Raw genomic sequence first — 15,012 nt, 5'->3', positions numbered from 1 at the left:
TGAAAAACCAAAAAGGAGTTTTGTTCATAGTTATCTACCGACCTCCTGGTCCCTACTCAGAGTTTTTAACAGAGTTTTCTGACTTTATATCAAACTTAGTGTTAGCCTGGGATAAAATAGTTATAGTTGGAGACTTTAATATCCACGTGAACATGAGTGATGACGCTCTCAGTAATGCCTTCAGCGCCTTGTTAGACAGCATTGGTTTCACTCAGAATGTAAATAAACCGACTCACACTCACAAGAACACTCTGGATCTTGTCCTAACGTATGGAACAGAGATTAGTGACCTCATTGTCCTCCCTCAAAACCCTATATTGTCAGATCATTTCCTAATTACCTTTCAGTTTATTCTTAAAGATCATCCAGTCCCACAAAATAAAGTTATAATGAAAAGGACAATATCTGAAAAATCTATCTCAAAATTCAAAGAAATAATAGAGCCAATATTCAGTGACATGTCATGTGATCCTGCTGAGAACAGCTTTAGTCCCAGTTTAAGTGATCAATGTGTCGACTTGACCATGAATTCTCTGAAGTCTGCTCTTGACGTTGTCGCGCCGTTAAAACAGAAGGTCATTAGGCCAAAGCGCGCCTCCCCATGGTACAATCAAGAACTGCGTTCACATAAACAAAGAGTTAGAAAGTTAGAGGGATTATTTCGTCGCTCTCACACCGAAGAATCCCTAAAAGCATGGAAAAGTTGCCTGCTGTCCTATAAGCAGGCTCTGCGTAAGGCCCAAACCAGATATTATTCAAATCTAATAGAAGTCAACAAAAGTAACACTAAATTCCTTTTCAGCACTGTAGCTAGGCTAACAAACTGTCACAGTGCAGTAGAGCCCTCAATCCCAGCTACACTTAGCTCTGATGATTTCCTCCTATTTTTTAATAATAAAATAAAAACAATCAGAGATAAATTAGATGAAATTACCCCCGCTATTAGCCCTGAACTAGCCCAAGCTGTAAATCTAACGTCCCATATAAATCCACCTGTAAACCTAGAAAGGTTCACAGCTGTTGATCAAGCAGAGATAACTTCAGCCATTATGTCCTCTAAAAGCTCAACTTGTGTCCTAGACCCCATTCCAAGCAGACTCCTCAAAGACATTCTTCCCCTAATTATAGACCCTATTCTTAATATAATAAATACTTCACTCGAAAGTGGCTATGTTCCACAGTCCTTCAAACATGCAGTCATTAAACCTCTTCTGAAAAAGCCTAATCTAGATCCCGACCTATTGGTAAACTACAGACCTATTTCAAATCTTCCCTTCGTCTCTAAAATCCTTGAAAAAGTTGTAGTAAAACAGCTTTGTCGCCACCTGCAGGACAATAACTTATTTGAAGTTTTCCAGTCAGTGTTCAGAGCCCACCACAGCACTGAAACTGCACTAGTTAAAGTCACAAATGATTTGTTATAAGCCGCTGACGATGGACTGGTCTCAATCCTGGTTCTGTTGGACCTCAGCGCAGCGTTTGACACCATTGACCACAACATTCTACTGCAGAGGTTAGAATGTGATGTAGGTGTTGGAGGAACAGCCCTCAGCTGGTTTAAATCCTATCTATCTGATAGGTTCCAATTTGTTAATGTAAACCAGAGCTCCTCACCAAGCTCTAAAGTAATTCACGGTGTGCCACAGGGTTCGGTACTCGGTCCAATTCTGTTTACTCTTTATATGCTACCATTAGGCAACATTATCAGAAAGCATGACATTAACTTCCACTGCTATGCAGACGACACTCAGCTGTATTTATCAATGAAACCTGATCAGAGCGATCAAGTAGACAGACTTAGTACTTGTGTGAAGGAGATAAAAACCTGGATGACACTAAACTACCTGCTTCTTAACCCTGAAAAAACCGAGGTCATTGTGCTTGGCCCTAAGCATCTACGAGACGCTCTATCTGAGCAGATAGTCACACTGGACAATGTCAGTGTAGCCTCCAGTTCTACTGTAAGAAACCTTGGAGTCTTATTTGACCAGGAGCTCTCATTTAAAGCTCATATAAATCAAGCTTGTAAAACAGCCTATTTCCATTTGCGCAACATCGCCAAAATCAGAAGAATCCTGCCTAAAAGTGATGCCGAAAAACTTATCCATGCATTTGTAACGACTAGATTAGACTACTGTAACTCCCTGCTTGCAGCGTGTCCTAAAAGCTCCATAAAAAGCTTTCAACTGGTTCAAAATGCAGCAGCAAGATTACTAACAGGAACAAAAAGAAGAGAGCACATTACGCCAGTGCTGAAGTCTCTTCACTGGCTCCCCGTCGAGTCCAGAATCAAATTCAAAATTCTACTCTTGACCTACAAAGCCATAAATGACATGGCCCCATCCTACCTCAAAGATGCTATAGAACCATATCATCCAAACAGAGCTCTTCGCTCTCAGAATGCCGGCCTTCTGGTGGTGCCAAGAGTCTCTAAAAGTACTGTAGGAGGTAGAGCGTTTAGCTACCAAGCTCCTGTGTTATGGAATCAGCTCCCGACCCATGTTAAATATGCTGACACAGTCTCTTCATTTAAGTCCAGGCTTAAAACGTTCCTCTTCGAAATCGCTTATGGTCAGAGTAGTTAGGAACAGAAAGATAAACCCACAGCTTCAGCTACGCTGCCCTAGGAGTAACTGTGCTGGGGGAAGTATGACAGCTTGAGCACTATCCTCTTCTTCTGACTACTTATGCTATCAAACAATATTTATTTTTTAATTCCACTTGCAAACTGTTCACCGCCTTCTTTTTCTTTCTCTCACTCCTGAGGACCTGTGGACCCAGATGTCCCTCTCCTGGTGAAGTGGTCCCTGCCCCATGTGGACGGTCCCTCATCTGCCTGAAGAGTGGCTCCAGTTCGCCTCAGTCGGTCCCTCATCTGCCTGAAGAGTGGGTCCAGCTCGCCTCCGACGGTGCCTCATCTGCCTGAAGAGTGGGTCCAGCTCGCCTCCCACGGTCCCTCATCTGCCTGAGGAGTGGGTCCAGCTCGACTCCGACGGTGCCTCATCTACCTGAAGAGTGGGTCCAGCTCGCCTCCCACGGTCCCTCATCTGCCTGAGGAGTGGGTCCAGCTCGACTCCGACGGTGCCTCATCTACCTGAAGAGTGGGTCCAGCTCGCCTCCCACGGTCCCTCATCTGCCTGAGGAGTGGGTCCAGTTCGCCTCCGACGGTCCCTCATCTGCCTGAAGAGTGGGTCCCGCTCCAGTCTCCTCGTGTCCGTCTGTCCGTCTGTGAGAGTCGGATCTCTCCTTCACTGGAACTCCTCCAGGTTTCTACGCTTTTTTCCCAAAGAGGTTTTTTTTGTAGTTTTTCCTGGCCGAGAAGGAGAGTCTAAGGACAGAGGACCCTGGGACATCGTCCCTCGCCACCACAGACATTGTCTGACTTCATCGCCACCACAGACATTGTCTGACTTCATCGCCACCACAGACATTGTTGATTCATTTCTCCCTGTGGCCCTCAGAGGCAACTGTTGTTGTGATTTTGGGCCTTACAAAAATAAATTGATTTGATTTGATTTGATTTGTGTGTATATGTGTGTGTGTGTGTGTGTGTGTGTGCGTGTGTATGTGTGTGTGTGTGTGTATATGTGTGTGTGTGTGTGTGTGTGTGTGTTTGTATGTGTGTATATGTGTGTGTTTGTATATGTGTATATGTGTGTGTGTGTGTGTGTGTGTGTGTTTGTATGTGTGTATATGTGTGTGTTTGTATATGTGTATATGTGTGTGTGTGTGTGTGTGTGTATGTGTGTGTTTGTATGTGTGTATATGTGTGTGTTTGTATGTGTGTATATTTGTGTGTGTGTGTGTGTGTTTGTATGTGTGTGTGTGTGTGTGTGTGTGTTTGTATGTTTGTATGTGTGTGTGTGTGTGTGTGTGTGTGTGTGTATGTGTGTATGTGTGTATGTGTGTGTGTGTGTGTGTGTGTGTGTGTGTGTGTGGGCGAGGCCGATCCAAAGTACTATCCCTCAAACGCGGCGCTGCTCCGTGGGGGTCCTCACAAGCCCCACAGCGTTACATAAGACCCCGGAGCACAGAGTCGTGTCCCAAAATCACACAATGAACAATTCCCTTCTCCTTCTCTTCCTGAGTTTATGCTCTGCCCGAACGAGAGGAAGCGCCGCAGACCAAACAAGGAAGTGGACGGGAAGAATCTGCGGCAAAACCTAAATGTTTTATATTGTGTAGATAAATAAGAAGGTATTTATCTTGTGAATGTTTATTTTAGAACGTACCAGCATTCAGAAGTAAATAGAAGTTACTGGTCGGGTGAATGGATTTGTGTAATTAAAGGTGCACTTTGTAACGTTTCATTTCTGTGGAGGTGAAATGTACCACCTATCTCTTTATTATTGTTATTTACGTTAATTTATTTACCACTGAAACAATTAACTTTTTTTCTTCTTCTTTTTTCTTCCTAACATATTCAAAAAATATATACATTAAAAAATACTTGCTCTCTTGGATTATTATTACATATTTTTTGCAACCGAAACAATTAACTTAAAAAAAAAATCTTCTACTTTTTAAAAAATAAAACAACAAGAACAGACATAAAACAAACATATTCAAAGAAAAAAAAAGAAAGACAAAAATATACTTCTCTATCTCTCCTGTATAATTTTATAAACTTAAACAATTAGCTTACTATTTTTTTACAACAACATGAACAAACAACAACAAAACACATATATTAAAAATATATATATATATTAAAAAAATACCTATTGCTCTTGTATTATTATTATTTTTTTGCAACTGAAACAATTATTATCATATTCATCATATTATCACTTACTATTTTTTATGCTACTTTTTAAAAAATAAAATGACAAGAACAGACATAAAACAAACAAACAAACAAACATATACAACAACAAAAAATTAAGGAAAAGAAAAAAACAGACTTCTCTATCTCTCCTGTATTATTATTTTTTATTTTTTGTAACTGAAACAAATAACCTCCTATTTTTTTCTTCTTATTTTTTTTTTTTTATACAACAGCAAGAACAAACATAAAACACATACAAAAACATATACAAAGAAAAAAAAATTACATATCTATCTCACATTTATTGTATCCTGTCCATAGTTTATCGAAACATAGTCACAATTAAGAAATATAAAAGAAGTATTGGATGTATTACGCTGCAGGAGTAAAAGTATCAGACAGGAACAGTTTTCTTTCATCTGTCGTTCTTGTTGAGTAGTTGAAATAATACTTTTCTAGTCCAATTCTTCCCTGTTCCTTCTACGGTTTTTAAACTCTATTAAAAACTGCAACGCATGAAGACAACATTTGTACATCAGCAGTTTCCACACATAATTTGACCGCACCCGCGTACACATTTGACAACGTATATTTAGACTTTTTGCATTCGATACCAGTCTGACCTCACTCTAGAGTAGTGATGGCAGTTGCACAGTCGCCTCCAGAAATAACCGCATCCCTTATGAAGAAGAGGAGAAGAAGACGGGCCTAAATCACTGTCAAGAGCTTCTGAGCGGCAAGTGCAACGATACGGGCAGGAAGTGGATGGTATCAGCGAACAGGAAGTGCCTCTCGTGGGTAAAAAAACAAACTATTTACTGACAAAAGATGGTCAAAGCCGATTGTGCAAATGTGGGAGGACTTGCCAGCTGGGACTAAGATGAAAAAAAGAGTGTGGAAAATGTAAACATGAGCGTGTAATCATCTTTAGCCTGCAGACAACTAATTCCAGTGTTTATTTCTACATGATCAAAGCTTGTGTGAGAACAACAAGGAACAATTGGGTCTTTATCAAAGCGTGGCATATTGGCAGAGGTGAAATAGTGTCATTATAAAGGTATTCAAACTCTGTGGGGATTAAAACATAACATAAAAACATGTAGAAATAGTGTTCAGACTTAATAAAAGCAATAGTAAAGTCCTATATTGTGCAGTTGTTTAGATCTGGTTAACGTTTTTATTTGATCCTGGTTTATTTTACGTATGTGCAAAATGAGATTATAGTTAACTTTTTACTAGCTGTTCTTAAAAAACACGGTACATGATAGGACACAACAGAACATTCATAAGAAAAACTAAATTTGACTTTATAATGGTCAAAACATGGCAAAATATGCAAAAAGAGTGCAGCACTAAACAGAGGTGGGCGATATTGACAAAAACGACAATATTTTAATAAAGCATCAGGAATGTGCTAAAATGTGTCTGTAAATGCTTTGGTGAAGGTTCAAGTCTTGCACAAAACGTGACTAAATTATGAAATTAAAGAGCGCTGCACAGTTTTTATCCATGTTTAGAGGATTACACTAGATCAGGGGTGTCCAAACTTTTTTCACCGAGGGCCACATTTTGAAACTTATTTGGAGCAGAGGGCCACAAACAACCCGACAATGTTGAATTTGAAAGTGAATACTTAAAAGTGTTGCATTTGGCATTGTTCGATGAGCCTCCACACCTTTAATAATACTTGGAACATTAATAATAGGTTGTTATCACATAAAAATGATTGAATTTTGTTGTTGTTTGGACCAACAGGAAGTCTGGGGGCCGCATTTGGCCCCCGGGCCGTAGTTTGGACATGCATGTTTCAGACTCAGATTAGATTTAATTATAGACGATACACTCAATATTCAAAATGTACATATCTGCAAAACAACAATTGTGTTACAACCAGGGATGACACAATATCACATTTTTAGAGTTATGATCAAAACCTCACGATTTAACGATTATTTACGATTATTGAGACTGTGACCAAAGAATCTTGAATTTTCTTACATCCCCAATGTCTATGTTACTGTTCTTCCACTTTGTTTCCAAAATGTAACTTTCTGAAAGACAAAATAAATAAAAATTTTGACAAAGTAAAGGTAAAATAAAGTTAAGTCTAATTTTGAGCTATATAGCGAACAAAACATACTTAATTTTGCTTCTGAAATAGTCACGATTGTTATTTTTTGTACTTATGACTGTATTGTGACCTAAATAATCGCGATTATCGATTAATCAAATACCCTTGACATCCTTACAACACTGTTAAAAACTGAGGTAAGAGAAGTTTGATTTTGTTCTAAAATGATGAAATGAACGCGACTGCACCAGACTGAGATCCTACAGAGCGTTCCAGTCCCATGCACGCAGACTGTCCCAGGACCGGACACCTACCCGGGGCGATGCTTTCGGGGTCTGGGAGCGTTGTCGTGCCGTTCGACCCGTCATCGGCGCCGTTGGCCTCGCTGAAGTGGATCTCTGAGCTGTGATGATCCACCATATCAGCAATGACTGCACTCTAAAAGAAACACACACAAAACGGCCATAAATGACTATAGTAATGATACTTTATGAGCTGTTAATGTTAATGTGGCGCTGGATCATTTAGCAAATTGATCTGAAATGCTAAAGAAAGTGCCACAGGATAAAACAACTGCAAAAAGACACTTCGACATATTTAGTCCCCCTAATGCAATGCACAAAGTTGAGACTCTTTCTTGGATCTACACAAAGTCTAAACCTCAATGACATAGTTTACTTATTGTATCAAATCTATGTTTTCAATTGTTCTGTTTACATTTCCTTTAGAGCAAAAAGGAATAAAACTGAAATCTGAGTTAAGAATGTTTCCCTTCTTAACACAGATTTCAGTTTTATTCCTGTAAACGCAAGCGATTGTTCACAACAGATACATTTTCCCCTATTATAGAAACAAAACAAATGAAAAAATTTACAAATGTTGTTAGACAGAATACATTTTGGAGAAATTTGACAAACTTTGGACTAATGTTGTACAGTATGTGCCGTAGCTTATTTGAATGTTTATTGCTACTGTATTTTCGCACCAGCCAAAAAATGCATAATAGAGAAGAAAAAACACATAAGTTACAATGGAGTGTAAGTATAAGTCAGGGGTGGGCAAACTACGGCCCGCTTGTCTTTATAATCCGGCCCGCCACCATGCCAAGTAATATAAAAATATATATATATATATATCTTTTTTTTTTTTTGCCCTTAGGTATCTGTCTGCACTTGTACACTTAATAAATATGACGTGAAGGAATTAAATAATAGATTCAAATAGCTTATTTGACAGAAAAGGGATATTTTATTTGATATTTTATTTTTTTAAGGCCGGCCCTCCGCTACTTGCCTGGATTCGAATATGGCCCTTAGAGGAAAAAAATTGCCCGCCCCTGTTATGAGTATATAAGTATAAGTATAAATATAAGTCGCACCCCGGCCAAAACGATGAAAAAAGGTGCGACTTATAGTCCAGAAAATACGGTAATTGTTTAATTTGCTCTTTCTCTGTGTCATATTCTGAGTTCTTTTATGCTCCGTTTTATGTACATTAAAAAAGTATAAATATTACCAATTGTCTATGATTTTTTTCTGATAAATCCCATGGACAGTAGCTCTTTGTGGGCGTTTATCTTGTCACATTTGCATTTACCAACAACATGCAAACAGAGAATCCATTATTGTGAAGCGTTTAACAGTGGGATCATTGTGTCTGGGGTCCGGACACCGTGTGCAGCCGAGGCATCCAGCGCTCATCCCACTGCGACGCTGCGATACAGTGTTTATGATGATTTACTTTAGGACTTCCTCAGGAAATGTTGACAACTTGAAACAAACTGAGTCTCTGCAGCCCTGAGCCATAAACACAGATATGAGAGGCCCACTTCAAAGAAAAGAGACAAGACTGTAAAGCTGCACTGTTTTAGACCAAAAAATGGAAGAAATGTAATAAATGTAAGAAATGTAATGTGTAATAACTATGTTGAGTATTGTGTTGTAGTAATAGTGAGGAGTTGTATTGAATTTGATTGCTTTTTTGCTCATTGGTTACCGGTAATCAGAAAAATCAAAAGCAAATGGGAGAAAAATATAAAAATGTCTGTATATTTTGTTCAAATTGTGGTTAAAAGTCTGACTACAATGTTATGGTGAACAGAACAGAAAGATTTAAACTTTGGGGAAACGAGTCTTAACTTTTTAGTTTCTAATTGAGCTGGTTAGACGCCAAGATTTGTAAAATATTTGGTTCTTGTTGCAGCAAAAATACTTATTTTTCGGCCACAATCAAAGTAAAAGTGATGCCGTTATCCAACATCAAAGAAGTGATAGCTGTTCATGAATGGACTTTAAGAATGAAAGTCAATCCCAATCATATGATAATAAGGTTCAATGTTTGCGTACTTTGTGTTTGGTTATTTCTTTCAAAAACAATCAATCTCCGACAAATGTACACAAGCCGCTGCCCTTTCTTTAAAGATGGAGAGTGTGTGGGCTTCTATTTATGGAAATTAAGACATTATGTTGTGGAAATGTCGTGAACGTGGAAAAAATAACCGCCAGACTCAACTTGAAAATGGACAAATTCAACAAGCAATGGACAAAATGGGACTCATACTTCTTGCCATTAGATGCTTTAACCCTTTTTTTACATTAGATGCTAGTTCACTATATGCTAACCCTTATCCTTTACATATTTTGAATTCGCTATGTCCGACTCAACCCTACTCCCCTTTTATTTCCTTTTCTTATTTTTTTTTCTTATTTTTTTTTCTTATTTTTCTTATTATTTGTTTTATTTATTTGTATTATTTATTATTCTAATACAAGCATAAGAGAAAATGTATGTGTGTGTGTGTATGCATAAGTGAACTTAAATTTGCACATCCACGTATGTATAAATATTTTTTTTCCTCTCATTATTTAATTTTCATCCCTGAATCTTTAAATAGGTCATTTTGTGTCAATAAATAGTAAAAAAAAAGGAAATGTCGTGAACAAAACCTGTCATTTCCTTCAGCCCTCGAAGCACAGCCAGTAAAACCTTCACGGATACAGTAACTAGTGCGGATAATTCATGCTGAAACTCGGTTAGTCCATCTCGATTAGATTGAACTAAACGCTGGAGTGCATAATTGGCTTTCTACGTGTTACTGGGTCAGATTAAGATAAGCGCTGCTGGGAAGAGAAAATGTTAGCTTGGCACACATCCAGCTGCGACCACAAAGGGACATTCATAATAAAGTACTTATGGCTTACACGAGTACTACGGCCCTTTTCGCGTGCCTGAGTCAAATAAATACATCAAGCGCTTAATCTTTCCCTCAAATGCGCAGTCAGGAAGTGCGCGCCGCAGTACAAAGGCTTTTGAGGGTGAGGGTGAAGATGGATGAGTAGAACCATTTATTTTACTTTATGAAGGTAAAAAGTCGACACAGCGTTAAGAATTTTGAAAGAATGTTGTGGATATAATGCTCCAAGAGAATGGCATCTTAAATGTGACCTTAAAGCAGCAAGAGTACTTTCAAACCATGGAAAGAGGAGATTGGAACTGTCGTTTGAATGGTTTACGCACAAAAAGCTCGTTGGAACGTCGCGATCATTTTCTGATAAAATGCTGTTTCAGGGAGTGGACAAAAAGTAACATAGTGATCTCTTTTGTGTGGTTTGCAATTGATAAAAGGCTTTAAAAACAGCGCAAAGAAGCCTAATATTGTCTCAAAATGGTGATTTTACCGTATTTTCCGCACTATGAGGCCTTTAATTTTCTCAAAAAACGACAGTGCGCCTTATCATCCAGTGCATCTTATATATGGATCAATTCTGGTTGTATTTACTGACCTCGAAGCGATTTTGTGTGGTACACCTTTTGTTTTGCTTGATGCGTCGTATAGTCCAGTGCGTCTTATATATGAATAATTATTGAAAATAGACCATTCATTGACAAGTGCGCCTTATAGTGGGGAAAATACGGTACCTAATGTTACAATTAAGTTTGCCTCAAGGCTCGGAAAACACTTACTACAGTACATGGTGCAAACTTTCATCAAAATGTATCAAAATAAGAGTAACATTTAGTTTAACACAATATACTGTATACTGGCTTATAATTGGTTACAGCAAATATACAGGTCCATAACCAAAACTTTATTTTAACCTTTCTATTAACTATATGCCTTATTAAAACATGAGCAAAGACTTAATTCACAATGAACGGAACAAAGAATGATTCAGGCTTAGTAACTACTTCATTTATAAAAACTCCGAACTCCTAATACAAAATGATGATTAATCCTGACTGATTCTTAACTACAGACTTTTAATACCTTAATACAGTAGAATATAGTGCCACGCCCAAACCCCCTGGTATACAGTATGTGTGCTGCATGTCGTCTTACGTTGAGCTGCATGTTGGTGGTGTTCTGGACGCTCTCAAAGGTGTATTTCTCTGACCGTCGCTGTCTCATCTTGAACAGTCGGGAGCCTCGGTTTGAAGCCAGCGACAGCTCCTCCAGCATGATGTCTTTGGGCGCGCTCACCTTCTTCCCCAGGTCCATCTCCACATCTAAACGCAACAGCAGAGAAGAAAGAAAGATTTGGAAAGAGTACTCAGAACGATCGATTATTTCTACTTGAGTATCACTATATTACTCGTATAAGTATTTGTTTGAGCGCGGCCAATGCAAGTAGTGGGACGTGTATGTGGTTTGGTTGAAACTCTGCATATCACCTGTATGATTCCATGGAAATATAAAGTTAAACCCATACTTCAGACCATTGTCTACAGAGATAGATGAGTTTTATACCGTACTGTGGAATATTATAGCCAAAGGAGTTAGATTTCTATGGAGACAAGCATTTGTAGGCTCTTCTTCAGGCCCCGAAACAGAAGAGTCAGGTTTGTGGAGCCTGCTCACAGTGAGAAGGCATGTTTTTTTTTACGTTTTCAGAGTAAAAAAATATCCAAAATGAAAAGAAAACCAATAATACTCCAACATCCTTTTGTTTTAGTAAAAAATTTAGCTAAAAAGTTATACAGAGGGGCAGTTATCGCAAACGTACACTGCATTCCTTTCATTGAATATCACAATTTCTTACATTTTACTCTTTATTATTAATATTTTTTTTGGTCTTCTATAGTTTATTAGACTGAAGAGCAGGGAGAGGAATTCAGCACAATATCGATCTCACTTTCTGTCAATAGCTAGACCGGCACAGAGCGTCGCATTCGTGCTACAAACAAACCCCTTAGTCACCGTTTTTCTTAAAAGTGACCTAAATCTTTTATTGTTTTGGTTTTGAAACGCTCTTAATCTAATATGCTCATGTTTTGCGCCGCGTAAATAAACGACAGGCACTGGAACAAACCTGGGACTAAACCCGGAGCTAAACTTGGCTCAAACCGTGAAAAGTATGCACCTCAGAACATTTACCATCGGGTGTTTTCCCTTTACATTCCCCTGTCAAACTTTATTGAGCACAAATCACGTCCTCATGCTTTTCCCCCAGTGAGAAAACGCTGACTTTGCTTTTCCCCCCACCGCCGCTTTGATGAACGCTGAATTAACCCGCTCCAAATCCACTGGTGTCGCGAGCTCGTTTGGCGGTTGCCACGGCGCGCTGATCGGGCCCCGGATCGTGAGTGATAGACGGCGTGATTTGCCAGAATATCTCTCAGCTGTCGGTGACCCTCAGGCCCATCCAGTTGTCCTCGCCCCCTGAAATAGCGTGTTCAAAAGGACGCTGACAAAGGATTAGTTACTCATAAAAGTATTCATTTAGGGTATTTATAGGCCGGTCGTAAAAAACCAGAGAGGTTCGGCAAGTGGTCAAATGTTTAGCAAGCGTATATTTACACGGCGGTTATAATCGGACATGGAAAGTAGTAACTGGACACCCTTGCATGTAATGTACTGTAGGTAACTCAATACTTTTTATATAATTGTATATATCGTCATGACTTTGTTAGATTATGTTGGAAGAATAAATGTTACAAGAAATTAAAAGATATGTGTCAGCATTAAAAACTGTACTTTTTCTTTCCTTTTTTTTACTTTTAAACAACTAAACCTGGACTAGTTCTGACCAGGAATAAAACCAGGACAAAAACAGAAGCAAACCAAGGACTAAACTGGGCTCAAGACAGGACAAACCAAGTGTGAACGCGACTTAAGTAGTTAGCTTAAGATTAGCTTAAAAATTAGCTTAAGTAGCATGGTAAAGATATAATCAAATGGATGACTGAGCCAGAGCATCCCCCTGTCCTTAGTTAGTAGTTATTTTCTGTCCCAAAGACTTTATTACTAATGCAGAGGTGTGCAGCGCCTTAAACCATTACGCCACCGGCAAACTCTGGAAAAGCAGTACATTTCAATGCGATATCAAGTAGCGAGTTATAGTAATGCTACAGAAACACAGCAGTACTTATAGAGTCGCTCTTCTTTCTTAATGTACTTTTGTTCATATCAGACGTTAGATACAGTACTTCTCAAAACTTTATTATGATACTTCCATCTCAAGTATTCCAGGATACTGTTATTTTTTGAGGAATTTGCAATATAGACTGTTTTTTTTTACATTTTCAAAAGCAGTCTCAGTGATTTGAGTTGACTATGTATGTACACGGTATGTAAGTATGTAAGTATGGGCTTCCTTTTATTGTACGCAGTATATATTCTACTATTTACACGTCGCGACTACTTTTACCCCGCGCAGTATGTCGAGAATGACAATCCCGACTCGTGTCCATAGGGCCCGCAATGTGGTGGCGTTATAAATACACTACCTTCCTGCCCTTGCACCTCTCTACAGATGGCGGCGGCGTGGAACTTCCTCTCGTTGGTCGTCATGGTACAGAACTGCGACATGGCTTCCCCTGGAGACGAGAAGACGGGAAATCGATCAACTTCAACCCCCCCCCGGGAGACGAGCTGCTCAAACACGCCGGCGAAACACACACACGCCGCGGGGATAATAGCGCGTCGCTGATCCAGACGGGACGCGGGTGAATTTATTAGCGCCAGTGAAAAGGGCAGTGCGGCATATCCCTTTAAATAACCTTGAGGCTGTGAAACGTCAGACATGGCATCCGGCTGTGTCAGGGGGTCGTGGAGTCGATGTGTTTGAAAGTACACAAGACGCAAAGGAGTGATGGACAGGTTGAAATAGTTGGCGCTCGAAGTAAGACTGAAGTGAGTTTTTTTTTTAAAGGTCGCTTCAAGGACTTTCGGTTATCTTTTAGCGATTAAACGAATATACTGAGTGAATATGCAGCATCAGCAATTACGCTTTTATACATACAAGTTTATTCTCATCTTATCTCATACATTGACAGTTTGTGACTTGAAACGCTGCATTTTTAAAGTTTAACGCGTTTGAATTGGAGGTGGGCGCTATTGACAAAATTGACTTTCTCGATGCATTTTTTTCATGCTAAAATGTGTCTGTAAATGTTCAGGTTGAGTATATATTGCATAAAATGAGAATGGACTGAAAAAATGAACCCCAGAAGTGCAGAAATATCGCTTTTCTACTTTTTTAAATTTTTAAAATCTTTTTCATTTTTTTCATTTTTTGTTGACGATATATTTGTCACACTTTTTTTTTTACACTAATTTTGCCAAAACAACAATTGTTTTTGTATTATTTTTTGATACATCTCCCTCCTCTAATATCTACAAGTATTTTATAATCTAAGTACAATAAAATGCATGTTAATGAAATGACGAATCTATTGGTTATCGTGTCATTCTGGAGAAATAACCTTAGTAGAATTGTCATGTCAACACAACCAAACAGCGTAGTGCCATTACATGCTGTATTATATATGAACAGAATGAATTTCACAGTGTATTTGCCATTTTTGGGGTCTTACCTCTCTTGAAGAACCTGAGTTGGGGTCTTTGCAGTCGGTACCTGGAGGGTCTTGAGTCGATGGGCGTTCTGCCACAGGATCAGACCCCTAGTGCCCCTGGTGTGGGCGCTTCAAAGCTCAGGTCCGGGAGCTCTCGTCTGGGGAGGGGGCCGTGTCCTGATCTCAGTGAATGAGTGGCTGGCCGGGTGGGTGTCACTTCTGTGTGTTGTCATTGGTATCTAGTTCACAAGCGGCGGGGCGACTAAATATAGTTGGTCCACTACTGCAGAAGCTTCAGTTTGGCTTCTTGTACCGCGTTAATTCCTCTACATTCAGCATAAACCGCCAGGGCGTGTAATAATTAAACTGAAAGTGGTTG

The 15,012-nt window shown here is 39.1% G+C and overlaps 1 protein-coding gene across 1 annotated transcript in view; it reads right to left on the bottom strand.

The window, feature by feature from the left end:
• Positions 1-14,814, bottom strand: part of LOC140354546 (myozenin-2-like) — an 18,854-nt gene extending 4,040 nt beyond the window's left edge. Inside the window, exons 1-4 of the mRNA XM_072439579.1 lie at positions 14,655-14,814; positions 13,566-13,655; positions 11,179-11,345; positions 7,154-7,277 (exon numbers count right to left, since the gene is read on the bottom strand). Coding sequence (XP_072295680.1) covers positions 7,154-7,277; positions 11,179-11,345; positions 13,566-13,647 — 373 coding nt within the window. The 5' untranslated portion in view covers positions 13,648-13,655; positions 14,655-14,814. The remainder of the gene's footprint in view (positions 1-7,153; positions 7,278-11,178; positions 11,346-13,565; positions 13,656-14,654) is intronic.
• Between the last annotated feature and the right edge of the window lie 198 nt (positions 14,815-15,012).

Source organism: Eucyclogobius newberryi, unplaced genomic scaffold (assembly GCF_026437365.1).
Source record: "Eucyclogobius newberryi isolate DKJ021-1_F unplaced genomic scaffold, fEucNew1.0.hap1 SCAF_97, whole genome shotgun sequence".
In the NCBI taxonomy this organism is placed as follows: Eukaryota; Metazoa; Chordata; class Actinopteri; order Gobiiformes; family Gobiidae; genus Eucyclogobius; species Eucyclogobius newberryi.
This window is presented reverse-complemented; position numbering and strand designations above follow the sequence as displayed.